The sequence below is a fragment of the Schistocerca serialis genome, chromosome 7 (genome assembly GCF_023864345.2).
Source record: "Schistocerca serialis cubense isolate TAMUIC-IGC-003099 chromosome 7, iqSchSeri2.2, whole genome shotgun sequence".
Lineage (NCBI taxonomy): Eukaryota > Metazoa > Arthropoda > Insecta > Orthoptera > Acrididae > Schistocerca > Schistocerca serialis.
In genome coordinates this window covers 195,801,878-195,816,254 of record NC_064644.1, presented here as the reverse complement: position 1 = coordinate 195,816,254, position 14,377 = coordinate 195,801,878, and the positions used below count along the sequence as shown (strand labels likewise).

The following is a 14,377-nucleotide window of genomic DNA, read 5'->3' as shown; positions in this document are numbered from 1 at the left end:
TTTTTAATCTATTCTTATCCTCGCCATAATTTTTTTCCTCAGCTTATTCCTCCATATTTTTGGATGAAATTGTATATGCTCTGGTAATCAAACGTTTGTATAAGGCGTCTAGCAATGAGTACAGAATAGAACACATTTCTTTCCTCTAACATCAGTCGCAATAAAATTTGTGCCTAGTAAAGAATCTTCAATGGTAACTTGCGACAACAACAACACTAACAACAAAGCTTCTCTCAATGATCTACAGTACTGACAATTATGTTTCGAAATATCTTTTCTAACAAAACATATGCTACCTTAATGCCTCTGAGCACTATGGGACTTAACATCTTAGGTCATCAGTCCCCTAGAACTTAGAACTACTTAAACCTAACTAACGTAAGGGCATCGCACACATCCATGCCCGAGGCAGGATTCGAACCCGCGACCGTAGCAGTCCCGCGGTTCCAGACTGAAGCGCCTAGAACCGCACGGCCACCACGGCCGGCGATACCTTAATTTGAAATCCTTTAAGAAAAGTATTAACGACAACAACAAATTACCACCGTCACTTCCTGTCGCTATTTTTTTTTTATCCGATGCGTTTCAGAATTGGAACTACATTGCGTATTGATATCATCTACACAACTGAACCCTTTTTCATCATTAAATAATACTCGATTAAAATCACTGTACGCCCACAAGTCAAAACATCAGTTAATGAGTTTCTTTATGGTTGATTTACAAATACGAAAGGTTCAAATGGGCAAGCCTGCTAAATTCAAATGCAACGCCACCAAGCGAAATACGCATCTCAATGGGAAGCAAACTTTGCTTATGACATGTTGTCAAGCCATAAAAACACCAACATGTCCAGTCCAATGCAGTTACAGGTGAACGATCACAACAATCTAAAATGAATGTGTTATTATTTCTAGATGTAAAACAGAGAATCAAGCAGAAGTTTTGTGTAATATTTTGGAAAAATAAAACGAGTTCCTTTGAAGATGAAGCACAGGTGTCTAAACACGTTTGGGAAAAAAAAGGAAAAAATATCTTGAGTTTTGCATGAGGCTGAGCTTTAAAAACAGAATTTAATTCGCAAGAACGGAGGAACGGCAACAGGCGCTTCCAACATTGTCAAGATGTGGTGAACAGAGTACACTGTCCGATTTGAAGGGAAGTGTGTACTCAGAAAAAATTAAGTGCGTCTCGTCGACAGACAGGTAGAAGAACCGCGCCGGCATGAAGTGTGAGCAAAAGCACGAATTAGGCGAGAATTAAAACAAGTTTCACTTTGCTGCCTTTGGTCTTGCATTATATGCATAATGTATACACAACAATAAACAAATACGTTGCAAATATACTGAAGCTACAGTAGTTCTAAAATCATGCTTATTCGTCCACTACGCTTTCACGGGTTATAGTACGAGTTTTCGAGATAAATAATATTTTGACAGGGGATTTCGTGCTTCTCTGCAGGGTAATTACTTGGGATTGCAACGAACGGGACAAGACACACTGACGGACACGGAAAGTGTTACATCACACTTATCAAACTTTGTTGAAATGTTCATCACATAATGTGTATTAAATAATTTAATGTTCATTCCATTCAGAAATGACAGTCGTAATCAGTAGGAGGTATGATCACCTAGAACACGAATACACCCTTGTATTCCTTGTGATCTAAGAAACATCCTCATCCTGAATTTCTTGCCATGCCTGAAACACCTGCAATGTCAGCTCGTGTAGAGTGCTGATTGAAGGCTGATACGAAAGTTTGCCTTCCTCAGTTCCGATATACACTCCTGGAAATTGAAATAAGAACACCGTGAATTCATTGTCCCAGGAAGGGGAAACTTTATTGACACATTCCTGGGATCAGATACATCACATGATCACACTGACAGAACCACAGGCACATAGACACAGGCAACAGAGCATGCACAATGTCGGCACTAGTACAGTGTATATCCACCTTTCGCAGCAATGCAGGCTGCTATTCTCCCATGGAGACGATCGTAGAGATGCTGGATGTAGTCCTGTGGAGCGGCGTGCCATGCCATTTCCACCTGGGGCCTCAGTTGGACCAGCGTTCGTGCTGGACGTGCAGACCGCGTGAGACGACGCTTCATCCAGTCCCAAACATGCTCAATGGGGGACAGATCCGGAGATCTTGCTGGCCAGGGTAGTTGACTTACACCTTCTAGAGCACGTTGGGTGGCACGGGATACATGCGGACGTGCATTGTCCTGTTGGAACAGCAAGTTCCCTTTCCGGTCTAGGAATGGTAGAACGATGGGTTCGATGACGGTTTGGATGTACCGTGCACTATTCAGTGTCCCCTCGACGATCACCAGTGGTGTACGGCCAGTGTAGGAGATCGCTCCCCACACCATGATGCCGGGTGTTGGCCCTGTGTGCCTCGGTCGTATGCAGTCCTGATTGTGGCGCTCACCTGCACGGCGCCAAACACGCATACGACCATCATTGGCACCAAGGCAGAAGCGACTCTCATCGCTGAAGACGACACGTCTCCATTCGTCCCTCCATTCACGCCTGTCGCGACACCACTGGAGGCGGGCTGCACGATGTTGGGGCGTGAGCGGAAGACGGCCTAACGGTGTGCGGGACCGTAGCCCAGCTTCATGGAGACGGTTGCGAATGGTCCTTGCCGATACCCCAGGAGCAACAGTGTCCCTAATTTGCTGGGAAGTGGCGGTGCGGTCCCCTACGGCACTGCGTAGGATCCTACGGTCTTGGCGTGCATCCGTGCGTCGCTGCGGTCCGGTCCCAGGTCGACGGGCACGTGCACCTTCCGCCGACTACTGGCGACAACATCGATGTACTGTGGAGACCTCACGCCCCACGTGTTGAGCAATTCGGCGGTACGTCCACCCGGCCTCCCGCATGCCCACTATACGCCCTCGCTCAAAGTCCGTCAACTGCACATACGGTTCACGTCCACGCTGTCGCGGCATGCTACCAGTGTTAAAGACTGCGATGGAGCTCCGTATGCCACGGAAAACTGGCTGACACTGACGGCGGCGGTGCACAAATGCTGCGCAGCTAGCGCCATTCGACGGCCAACACCGCGGTTCCTGGTGTGTCCGCTGTGCCGTGCGTGTGATCATTGCTTGTACAGCCCTCTCGCAGTGTCCGGAGCAAGTATGGTGGGTCTGACACACCGGTGTCAATGTGTTCTTTTTTCCATTTCCAGGAGTGTACTATGTTGGTGACAAATCGGGGTTCAGTGCAGTTTAGTCAAGGATCCAACAATTCCTCAAGGTGTCTGAGCGTGAACTGCAGTGTGGGGTATTGCATCATGCAGCTGGAATATGCCATTTTGTACCTTGGTCATGAACGGCGGTGTGAAAGACATTGTGCGTGTCCGTGGGAGGGGGTGAGGTACTTGTTCTTGCGCTGGAAAATGCGATTTGGTAAACTGGTCATGTAGGGTGTAACACCCCACAACAGGGTTTATCATTCTTGGCACATACTGGCGAGCATTACCAAATAAATCCTGCACCCATATTCAACAGTTCCTCACACCATGATCACAGCAGTTGGTGATGCATGGGTCTCGAGAACCGCTGCTTTTTGTGACCTTACACTAGGTCATCCATGGACACACTGGTGTCGATGTGGACCGCCACAAACAGAAGCAAGACTAATTGCTGACTACCACAATGTCATTCAATATCCCAATTGGCTCTCGCTCTACACCATGCAGATCTCCGTTGCCTGTGGTATGATGTCAGCAACTTAAGACCTCAACCCAGCTTCCAGTACTCTGTTCCGGACGGTTCGAGGTGACACACTTAATCACAGCGCGGATATCAACTGTTGTCATCAGTCAATCTGTCAGAGCCAGTCGAAGATCCCGCAATCTTTTTGTGGTCTTTTTGCCAGACTGTTGCCCTGAGTCCACCTGAGCACCATTCGTTCTGCAGTCATTGCACTACAGCTGTCAGAGATACGTCGGAATTGTGCTTCCACGTCCCTCATGCCAATGATTAGATCTCTCGCAAAGTCCGAAGACATGTGGACGTCCTCTGGGCATGCTGTGTTGACATTTGCACCCTCAAACATTCCAGTAACGTACACGCATCCAACAGCCGTCATGTGCGCACACTTTCTTCATCTGTAGGAACGGTTTTTTTCAAGCTCGCACATGGATGAAATTTCAATCAAAACATTTCACATGCAGAGAAATACTGGAGTATCGTGTAACATTTTCTATTCCCGTCTGCGTATTATAACGCTAATAAGAGGCAAATGAAATGAACGACATTGTTAATGCACGTTTTAATTCGATAGGGCACATATATTTTGAAGTCGGTAATGAACGTCGTCACACTCCGAGCACTTATTAACGTAGAAAACGCTGTCTGGCGCCTGCTGAGGTGCAAGTTGCCTCAACTGACGTCAGTGGCAGGTAGAGGCATTGGACAGGATTCCGGGATGCCCCACAACCGCTCCTGAGACTTCCGCCAGCTTTTTCTTTTGTCACAGTTGCGACTGCTTCACTCAACTGCGTTACGGCGTTTTACTGCGTCTCAGTTGAAGCTCCGATGCTCTTCAGGCTCTGGAAGGAAAGCGCCATTCTCGTATCTAATCTGGTGACAGAGTTAATCTCTTAAGAGAACAACTTCGAAACCAGTTTTATCGTCGCTTTACGACGCACCAGGAAATGTACAAAGCGAATTACACAGCCCTAACAGAAGGATTGTGTTTCAGATGTTTCTACGGTAACGGATTCGTTTAGTACCAAACCCTTGAGTGTCAAACGTTCTCCAAAACCAGTAAAGCTCAACTGACGACGAATAATAAACTCAATTTTTCCATTTTATCGTGGTAACGTTCCTGCCTTTTTAGGCAAAGGGCATCAAGAAGCAATATTAAAGTTGCAGAGCATTCACTTAGACAGCAACTTTAGGACAACAGCGAAAAACTTCTACGGTGTGTGTGTGTGTGTGTGTGTGTGTGAGAGAGAGAGAGAGAGAGAGAGAGAGAGAGAGAGAATAATTTAAGCTCTCCAGAATCTAAAATCTGAGCTATCTCAAATTTCCCTCGGTAATTCAGCGAAGACCAACTTTTCTCTACCTTCATTTTATATTCTCACTATGGTTCTGAACAAACTCACTGCGGATCGGAGAAGTCCATTGTTTAGTCACAACTGAGTCATCTACTCTCCAACGATGGGCTCTGATAACTCCGATACGGACAATCGGGCTCGGAGTACCCCAAGGCCAGATAATTTTTAATCGCACTAAATAACATCGAGCAGTGGTCATTAAGTTGCTCTGCTACATTCCATCAAACACATCTGGATTTTGTGAATGCTAATAATTATTCTAAAAGATACAGAGCTCTGAAGTTCCATATTATACATGTACCTAGGTGTCAGCCATCTTAAGGTTTTCACGTGGATGTGTTAGCAATGACCTCGTTGCATATTGTAACTGTCTTCAGTATGTATTTTACTGGTCGCAGTGAAGTTCCACTGTTGAACAACAGCATCCCTCTACACAAACATAACAGACGGCCATGTACAGAAAAACTGCGAAAATACCAAAAATTACGAATCGTGTAAAATCCCCCGATAGATATGGAATTCACTGTCTCCGTTACACCATGCATATCGGACACGAAGCAGTTCCTATTTCGAAAGATGGTCTGAGGATGGAAGATTAGCGTATAAAAAATGAACTGTCAACGATGATATCAGAAGAGACTTATGTATGAACTCATGTTGGGGAAGTAAATTTACCTTGTTTTAAAGAACTTCATCTTGGTGTTCACCTTACGAGATCTAGGCAAACCACACAGCAAACAAAACCAAAATGTTATTGACTGAATGAGGGTTGTAACCCTGGTCCTCAGGAGTGTGGATCTAGTGTCTGAATGACTTTCACGTCACTCATTCACTCGAGCACTACGTAGCTTGTCACCGAACAGTGGGCTTGGTTCCCATGAGAATATTCCGATGGTTGAAGGGCGAACCAAGGCAAAGAACTGATGATCGCATATTAGGGACAAAAACAGGTTATGATTACTTAGATCATTTGGCCTCTTCCCTTTCTATCCCGTAAAGAAAAACATAGGCAACGAGTTCAGTTATTCTCACTAACAAGATAAGATGTTATCCGAATACAGAGAGATTTCATCCGCGCAGCTAAAAACCAGCTGCGATTAACTCTTGTCAATGGCTACTAGAGCAAGGAACACGATGAAAAATAAATTAAGATAATCGCCTCAAAAATTAATGGCAGCCTTTAAAGCCGAAGGCAGAATAAACTATAAAATTCACGAAATTTTGTGATTTCCCGTTTACAGCGCTGCATACGGCACTGAAACCAACCACTAGAACTATTCTGTAGTCTAAACACTTAACACAGTGCAACGAAACTCGGGACTTTACTCAGTGGCCAGCGTGCATGCGACAGGAGTCACACGCGTAATCCAACACTCAAGGTCAAAGCCCGCATACGGCGAAACTAGCCTACTCCAGTTTCACTATCGCATTTCACCGACAGAAAAATGCCCTCTCTCCCTCCAAAACTCACACGGGAGGTCCCCTATATGTCTACAGAGATGTCGCATGGGTCACTTGGGACCGTGCTTCCTTGTCAACGGGATTCACCTTTACACGAGAGAGAACTTAAAACCACAGCAGCATGCGGGTAGGTTGCTTTCTCATAACTGCACCGTTTCCCCTTCCGAAGAGTGAGTGTTTCACTGACACTAAAAAATAAGCCAACCAGTTAATGAGCATCATACATCCGAATAAAGCACATATTGCGTCCACTTCTCTCGGCTGCCACAACTGCAGCTGTCGAAACTATCTGTGACTGGAAATACAGGCAAACATTTAAATTGACTTTATCATTCTTCTTAGCTCGAAATTTGAAAATGAACTTTCGTTCAAATCTAGACTGAAACATTTGCAGCAGGAACAAGGATGCGTAACAGACGAAAGAAAACACGTCCGCAATACTTTCGTAAAGACGAAACCAACGCCTTACAGGAAGTAGCACCTGCGACAAGAACCACATCAGACCTTATGACAACTGTATTAAGCATACTGAGGCAGCAAGGAATTTTGTTACCAAGGGAAGGGCAGGGAGTAAGAATTGCAGCAGGAGACCAACCTTGACTACAGTTCAAATGGATATAGGCTGCAGCAGTATATCTGGGGGATGAAGATACTCGCGGGGATTTACTAACGTGCAGACAGCTGCAACACACCTGTCTTCACTGAAGACCACCACCACCACCACCACCACCACCACCACCAACAACAACAACAACGTCTAGTATGGCCGCTGATGCATAAAGTCGCGCCGTAGTACAAAGATGGCAGTAGGAATGATTGTAACTGTAGAACAACAGTAAAGCACGTTATTTTTCGAAGAACTGACCTAGCTGAAATACAACTAGTTTCTACATGGGAACCAGCATGGGTTACAAAACACAGATCGTGATAGTTCGAATTGGCTCTGAGCACTATGGGACTCAACTGCTGAGGTTATTAGTCCCCTAGAACTTAGAACTAGTTAAACCTAACTAACCTAAGGACATCACACACATCCATGCCCGAAGCAGGATTCGAACCTGCGACCGTAGCGGTCTCGCGGTTCCAGACTGCAGCGCCAGAACCGCGCGGCCACTTCGGCCGGCATAGTTCGAATTAGCCTACATTTGATATGTTTACACTTTCTACAAATTCCAGACTGAGAACTCCACCGACACCGATACGTGATATATAGCACCGTTGGCGCTTTCGCAGACTTCTTCGCAGCCAGGAGGCAGCACGTAACGCTGCAAGTAAATGTGTTACTGGTCGCAGTGAAGTTTCGCCAACTGACGGGTAATATTCTTAATGTTATTTATTAGCGACTTGGCTAATAATATGAGTAGCAATTTTAGACTCCTCGGAACTGATGATTTCCATCTATGAGGAAGCGTTATCAGCAAAACGTAACTAAATTGTAACCTGGTTCAAGAATTAGCGACTACCTACTATGTACAATAATTGTTTAAGGGACGACAAACGACACTTCACACGATTTGCCTTCGGGCTTAATGAATCACTAATGAAGCGTGTCAAATTTAAAAATGTGGGATATGAAGTAGAAAGATCACAGGCTCACTGAAAGAGAAAACACGTGCCGGGCTTCGTTTGACTGCCAGAGAACTGGGAAAAAACTATAGTGTAAACCGTTAAGCAACGCTTAACTTGCGACTTATTGAAAATGCCGTGACAATTTCAAACTTCTGACAGACAGATTCATAAATCACATCGACAATATGGCATTTCATTCAATTTCGGCGAATTTAACTCAGCTGGTACATTGTGGCAGGGGAAGCCACGTTCCTCTCCAAATCTTTCCCCTCGATGTTGCTGGCCCCGCACAGCCAGCGGGGAATGTGGCAACAATGTACGGAAGTAATAATAGGAAGCATCAGCGACAGTAATAATTTGGAACGATTCGCGACAAGCCAGGAAATTCGGTCTGGAAGAAAACTGTCGGGACGTACTTTCTACTTCTAATAACCTCGAGAAGCCGTAATTTTTTAAATTCGAAGAACTCGTTATCAGAGCGGAGTCACCATCCCGTTGTATATTACGCAAGACCCTTTAAAAAGTAGAAGAAGAAAAATAAGGGGTGGTGCGAAGGCATTTCATAAATAATCCCACGATTCTTCTGTGAATGGAGCAGACTGAAACAAGTTACCTAGAAATTCCCGGCAGGGTTCGAACCCAAAACCTTGCCTTTTGCAGACTGAACTATCCATACACGAATCACGTCCTATCCCCGTAGCTTCACTTCTGTCGGTGCCTGTGTCCTACTTTCCAAACACCATGACACTCCACGGAGTGAAAAATTCATTCTGGGACCAAGAAGTATCTTCTGCCTGAGTGTAGACGTAGGTATCTTCTCGATTGTAGCGAGGCGTGCGATATGGTCCTTAAGACGGAGTCGAGTGATATGATGGGATCACATATAACAGCTGTGCGATGTTCGCACGAACTCCCCGTAGACAACTGCAATACTTACCGCATTACAGGCACACAGAAGGCAACGAAAGTTACGGTCCTTACTCGGACGTCCTCGCTCGTGAGCGCACATTCAAACCACCACAAATCACTGTCGCAACCATCACGCACAAGCAGGAACGGACGGTACGCCCGCCTGCGTCACCTGTTTGGGGACTTTTCACACGCAACGTAAACAACGTAAGGCATCCCCTAAACACTGCGTCGGGGCCTGCGAAGGCGCCAGGCAGCTGCTGGACTTACGGAGTGGCGCGAGGAGGTGGAGAAGCGGCGCAGCGAGCCCATGAGTCGGGACGAGGCGGGCGCCTGGCTGTCGCCGCTAGCACCAACACCGGCAACACCACCAGCCACCGTCATGTCCGCGCAGCGACTGCCGCCGCCGGCGGCTAATGCTGTTTGCGTTAAGCGAGTTACCTCTCCTCGCTCTCCGCCTCTCCTCCGATCCTCGGCCTACATACTGCGCCCAGCAGGCGCTCCGTCTGTCTTCCCCCACCCACTCCCATTCCGCCGCTCCACACACGAGGGCGCGCTTCAAGGGACCGCCTCGCCTGGCTCTCCAGCGCCCCAACCTGATCGTCCGGTAAAGTGGAGAAAAACAGAGCGCCGAAGCAAAACCATACACGTATCTGCTTTCTTTTTCAATACTCTGCAGGATATTTGTGTTTCAGCTACTTTTCTGTCATAACACGAATTCTTTACAGACGAATGAAAAAACTGGTGGAAGCCGACCTCGGGGGAAGATCAGTTTCGATTCCGGACAAATGCTCGAACACGCGAGGCAATACTGACAATACGACTCATCTTAGAAGATAGCTTAAGGAAAGGCAAAGCTACGTTTCTAGTGTTTATCGACTTAGAGAAAGCTTTTGACAATGCTGACTGGGATACTTTCAAATTCTGAAGGTGGCGGGGCTAAAATACAGAGAGCGAAAAGCTATTTACAATTTGTACAGAAACCAGATGGCAATTATAAAGAGTCGCGGGGCACGAAAGGGAAGTAGTGATTGAGAATACAATGAGACACGGTTGTAGCCTATCTCCCACGTTATTTAATCTGTACATTGATCAAGTAGTAAAGGAAACAAAAATTTGGCGTACGAAAGATAATCCATGGAGAAGAAATAAAAACTTTGAGGTTTGTCGACGACATTGTAATTGTGTCAGAGACAGCAAAGGACCTGGAAGAACAGCTGACTGGAATGGACAGTGTCTTGAGAGGATGTTGTAAGATGAACATCAACAAGAGCAAAACGAGGATAATGGAATGTAGTCGAATTAAATCAGGTTATTCTGAGTGAATTAGATTAGGAAATGAGACACAAAATAGTAGATGAGTTTTGGTATTTGCGAAGCAAAATAACTGATGATGGTCTGACGTTTCTGGGGAAGAGGAATTCGTTAACATCGAGTACAGATTTAAGTATCAGGAAGTCTTTCCTGAAAGTATTTGTATGGAATGTAGTCATATACGGCAGTGAAACATGGAAGATACATAGTTTAGACAAGAGGAGAATTGAAGCGTGCGAAAAGTGCTCCTACAGAAGAATGCTGGAGATTAGATGGGTATATCACGTAACTAGTGAGGAGGTACTAAGCAGAATTTACGAGAAAAGGAATTTGTGGCACAACTTGACTAGCAGAAGGGATCGGTTTATTGGACACGTTCTGAGGCCTCAAGGGATAACCAATTTAGTATTGGACGGAAGCGTGGTGGGTAAAAATCGTACAGAGACCAAGAGATGAAGACATTAAGCAGATTAAGAAGGATGTAGGTTGCAGTAGTTATTCGGAGACGAACAGGCTTGCACAGGGTAGAGTAGTACAGAGAGCCGCATCAAACCAGCCTCTGGACTGAAGACCACAACAACAACGGTCTTCTGACCGGTTTGATCCAACCCGCATTCTGCGCCAACCTTTTAATCTCACAATAGCAACTGAGACGTTGAGACGAAATACGGGTTTTTTGGGTATATGAGTCATTACTGTGTTTGTTCTTTTCACACGATTCCACACCTGGTGGTCCTAAAATGGAAAGCGTTGACTGTCTAAACCGGTGCTGAAAATTCGTTTCGCGCAGAAAGTGGACTTGTAACACAGACAAGTCCCTCTATACCGCACGAAAGAATTTAAGGCGTGATGGCAACACTATCGTGAGATGCAGTAAACAGCTGTGAGATTTCAAAATGGCTTCGTTGATGGAACCGTCAGACGTGTTAGGAGAGGATGTACATGAATTTACAAGCTAGCAACGACGGTCTGAATTGTGGAACAGAATTGTGATAAAACAAAACAGGGTCTGAGTTGGGTGCATACGAACTGGAAAGGAAATATGATTCCTAATAGGGAAACAGATACAGATGCAGGTAAACAGACATACGCTGTTCATTGTATCATCTGTACATAATACACTAACTTAAAAAATGCAACACCAAAAAATAATTAACGTAGAGCAACGAAATTTCGAGAATACATTCTTTCTCAAATTACGGCCTATGTTTGACACTAGTAGACTTCTCTTGGCTAGGAACCGTTTTTGCCAGTGCTAGTCTCCATTTTATGTCCTCCTCGCTCCGTGCATCATGGGTTATTTTGATGCCTAGGTCTCGCGATTCTCAATACTGGTAAGTTTCTCGCTGTTCTCATTTCTACTACGTCTCATTTCCTTCGCCTTTTTCCGGATTACTCTCAATCCATATTCTGAACTCATTATACTATCCATTCAATTCAACGCATCATGTAATTATCCCCCAATTTCACTGAGGATACCAATGTCATCAGCGAATGTTATCACTGAAGTTCTTTCACCCAGAATTTTAATCCACTCTTGAACCTCTCTTTTATTTCCGTGATCGCTGTATAGACTGACCAGTAGGGGCGAAAGACTACATCCCTATCTTACACTCTTTTTTAATCCGAGCATTTCGTTCTTGTACACGGTTCTAGGCAGACGAGGAATACCACACAAATACCTATATAAATGACTTCCTAATATACAAATTTGTATTACAAATAAACAAATTCCTCTTTTTCAGAAATGTTTTTCGTGCTGTAGCCAGTCTCCATTTCATCTCTGTCTACTTCGGCTAACATCAATTACCTTCGTGCCCAAAAAGCATAACTCTTATACTACTTTGTGTGTCTCATTTTGTAACCTAATTCCTTTTAGCGTCGGCTGATATTATTCTACTAAATTGCATTACCCTTGCTTTACTATTGATGATGTTCATCTTATAAACTCTTTTTCAAGGCACTTGCCATTCCATTCAGCTGCCATTCAAAGTTCTTTGCTGGCTCTGACAGAATTACACTGTCACTGGTAAACCTCGACGTGAAGTGAAATCAACGCCTAACTTTTTTTTTTTTACGCATCCCGAAATACACGCTATAGACGGATTAAACATAATGACGGCTGGAAAGTCTGACCCTTGATACTGCACATCGCCCCCACCATCATGAGTCTTCTTCCACGCAAATGTATCATCATCATCATCATCCGTTACTGCACAAAGATTTCCAGGATTCTATATGAATTATGACCTCAGCCCATACGCATCCAAGTTGCTCCTGCAGGTGTCCTAATATCCCTATACATCATTTATCAGACCGACGTTGCAGTCTTTTCATGTGTTTCTTCTGCAACAAAGAGTTTCGGCGGACCCTCTACCATCCATCTTCCTGGCTACGCATTGCGCCCACCTCAATTTTGTCTTCATCACGGTCGTAATTAACTGCAAACAGTTTTAAAATTTTACTTAAAGTTCTATTTATTTGTTTCACTACACATCCAGTCATTCTGTTCAGCTGCGCTAAATACCAATCCATAAATCGCTTCTAGATCGTCATTGCCTATTTGCGATTTTGTCCATGTGTTCATTTTACAATATTTTAAGTGTTTCTAAAACGATTTTCAAGCCTACTTTCAAACTTGCTCATTGAACTCTGTTATTGTGTTATATCTATATTAACTGGGAAAACCAAATCATCAGTTAAACAAGAGTTGTCAAGCTATCTTCTGTTAATAGTATTCCTTTTTCCCCAGACTTCCTCAACAGCCTAAACGAAGCTTTTCACATTCCTGTACTCATAACTGGTTTAGAATTGAAAAAAAAAAGGTTCAAATGGCTCTGAGCACTGTGGGATTTAACATCTGAGGTGATCAGTCCCCTAGAACTTAGAACTACTTAAACATAACTAACCTAAGGACATCACACACATCCATGCCCGAGGCAGGATTCGAAGCTGCGACCGTAGCGGTCACGCAGTTCCAGACTGAAGCGTCTAGAACCGCACGGCCACAACGGTCGGCCTTTAGAATTGAAGCGGTGCTGTTGTAACGAAAGTAAACGAGCTTTTCTTGCAAGCTATCAGCACTATGTCATTTAGAAGGTCTTTTGTGATGTCCTATGTAAAACTAATATTGTTACATCTCAGTTTGGTACATCAGTTTTCATTTGCTTTACACATTTAGCAACATAAGAACAAAATATTTCAAGTAAAATATGCGAGGAGTACGATACATCCACAAGAAAAATATGTCACGTTGCTACGAATGCCTCCACGTAGAACTGCAAGCAACACCCAGGCACGTGTCATGATATTCAAATCCAGAGCGCTTGGTGAACCACTCTCCTTGTTACGTTTCGTGCATCAAGTGACCCTTATAGGAACGAACACTGCCGTCCATGAAAAGGAAACTATAATCAGTGGTACCAACAGATGACGGGAGGTTAGCGGCTGTGCCTACTTAACTCCGAAGAGTCATAAGGTTCGAATGCCCACACGAGTAGTCTGTCATCTGATTGTAGGCATGTTTCACATTCAAATGTGACACTTTTCCGTTTCGAATATTGTCCTGATATGCAAACGCGTTGGTTGCCCGCCACGACACCGAATCTAGACCAGCCAGAGTTAGTGTGAAGACGCACCGGATTAGAATATTTTGCAAGTTACAAGTATAAATAATAATAAAAGCGGAAACTTGCATCGTTATCTGAAACTTTCGGAGTTAGCCTCGAAATCTCGCAAAATTGGTAAGGATTGGCCGTATTTTTGGGCGGAAAATATATGACGCACGGGGCGGACGAACACTGACAGGTCTTTTGAAGTGAAGGTTAGCTGTACCACAAGTTCGTTCACTTACTGGGTGTCCACATGTACGATGACTTTTATTTTCTAGGAGCTGCCAAAAATCTGCAAACGTGCAGACTTTTAACGTTGTTAAATGGAGTCAGAGGTGAATCAGGTTCGCTGCAACAGGACCAGTGGGAGATAAGGAGAGAGGAGGGCGGCTTTCCCATGGCGCGGGTCATCACCGCTGACCCGGCCTCGCAG

General features: G+C 44.7%; 1 protein-coding gene across 12 annotated transcripts in view; it reads right to left on the bottom strand.

Annotated features, from left to right (window-relative positions):
• Positions 1–14,377, bottom strand: part of LOC126412584 (protein kinase C and casein kinase substrate in neurons protein 1-like) — a 548,284-nt gene that overhangs the window by 89,026 nt on the left and 444,881 nt on the right. For 2 of the 12 annotated variants that reach the window (XM_050082235.1, XM_050082242.1), the window contains exon 1: positions 9,290–9,416. The exons of 9 other annotated variants lie outside the window; for them this stretch is intronic. In XM_050082235.1, coding sequence (XP_049938192.1) covers positions 9,290–9,403 — 114 coding nt within the window. In that variant the 5' untranslated portion in view covers positions 9,404–9,416. Of the gene's footprint in view, positions 1–9,047; positions 9,135–9,289; positions 9,417–14,377 lie in introns of those variants that run through there. One more of the 12 variants, XM_050082239.1, reaches the window with a different exon arrangement.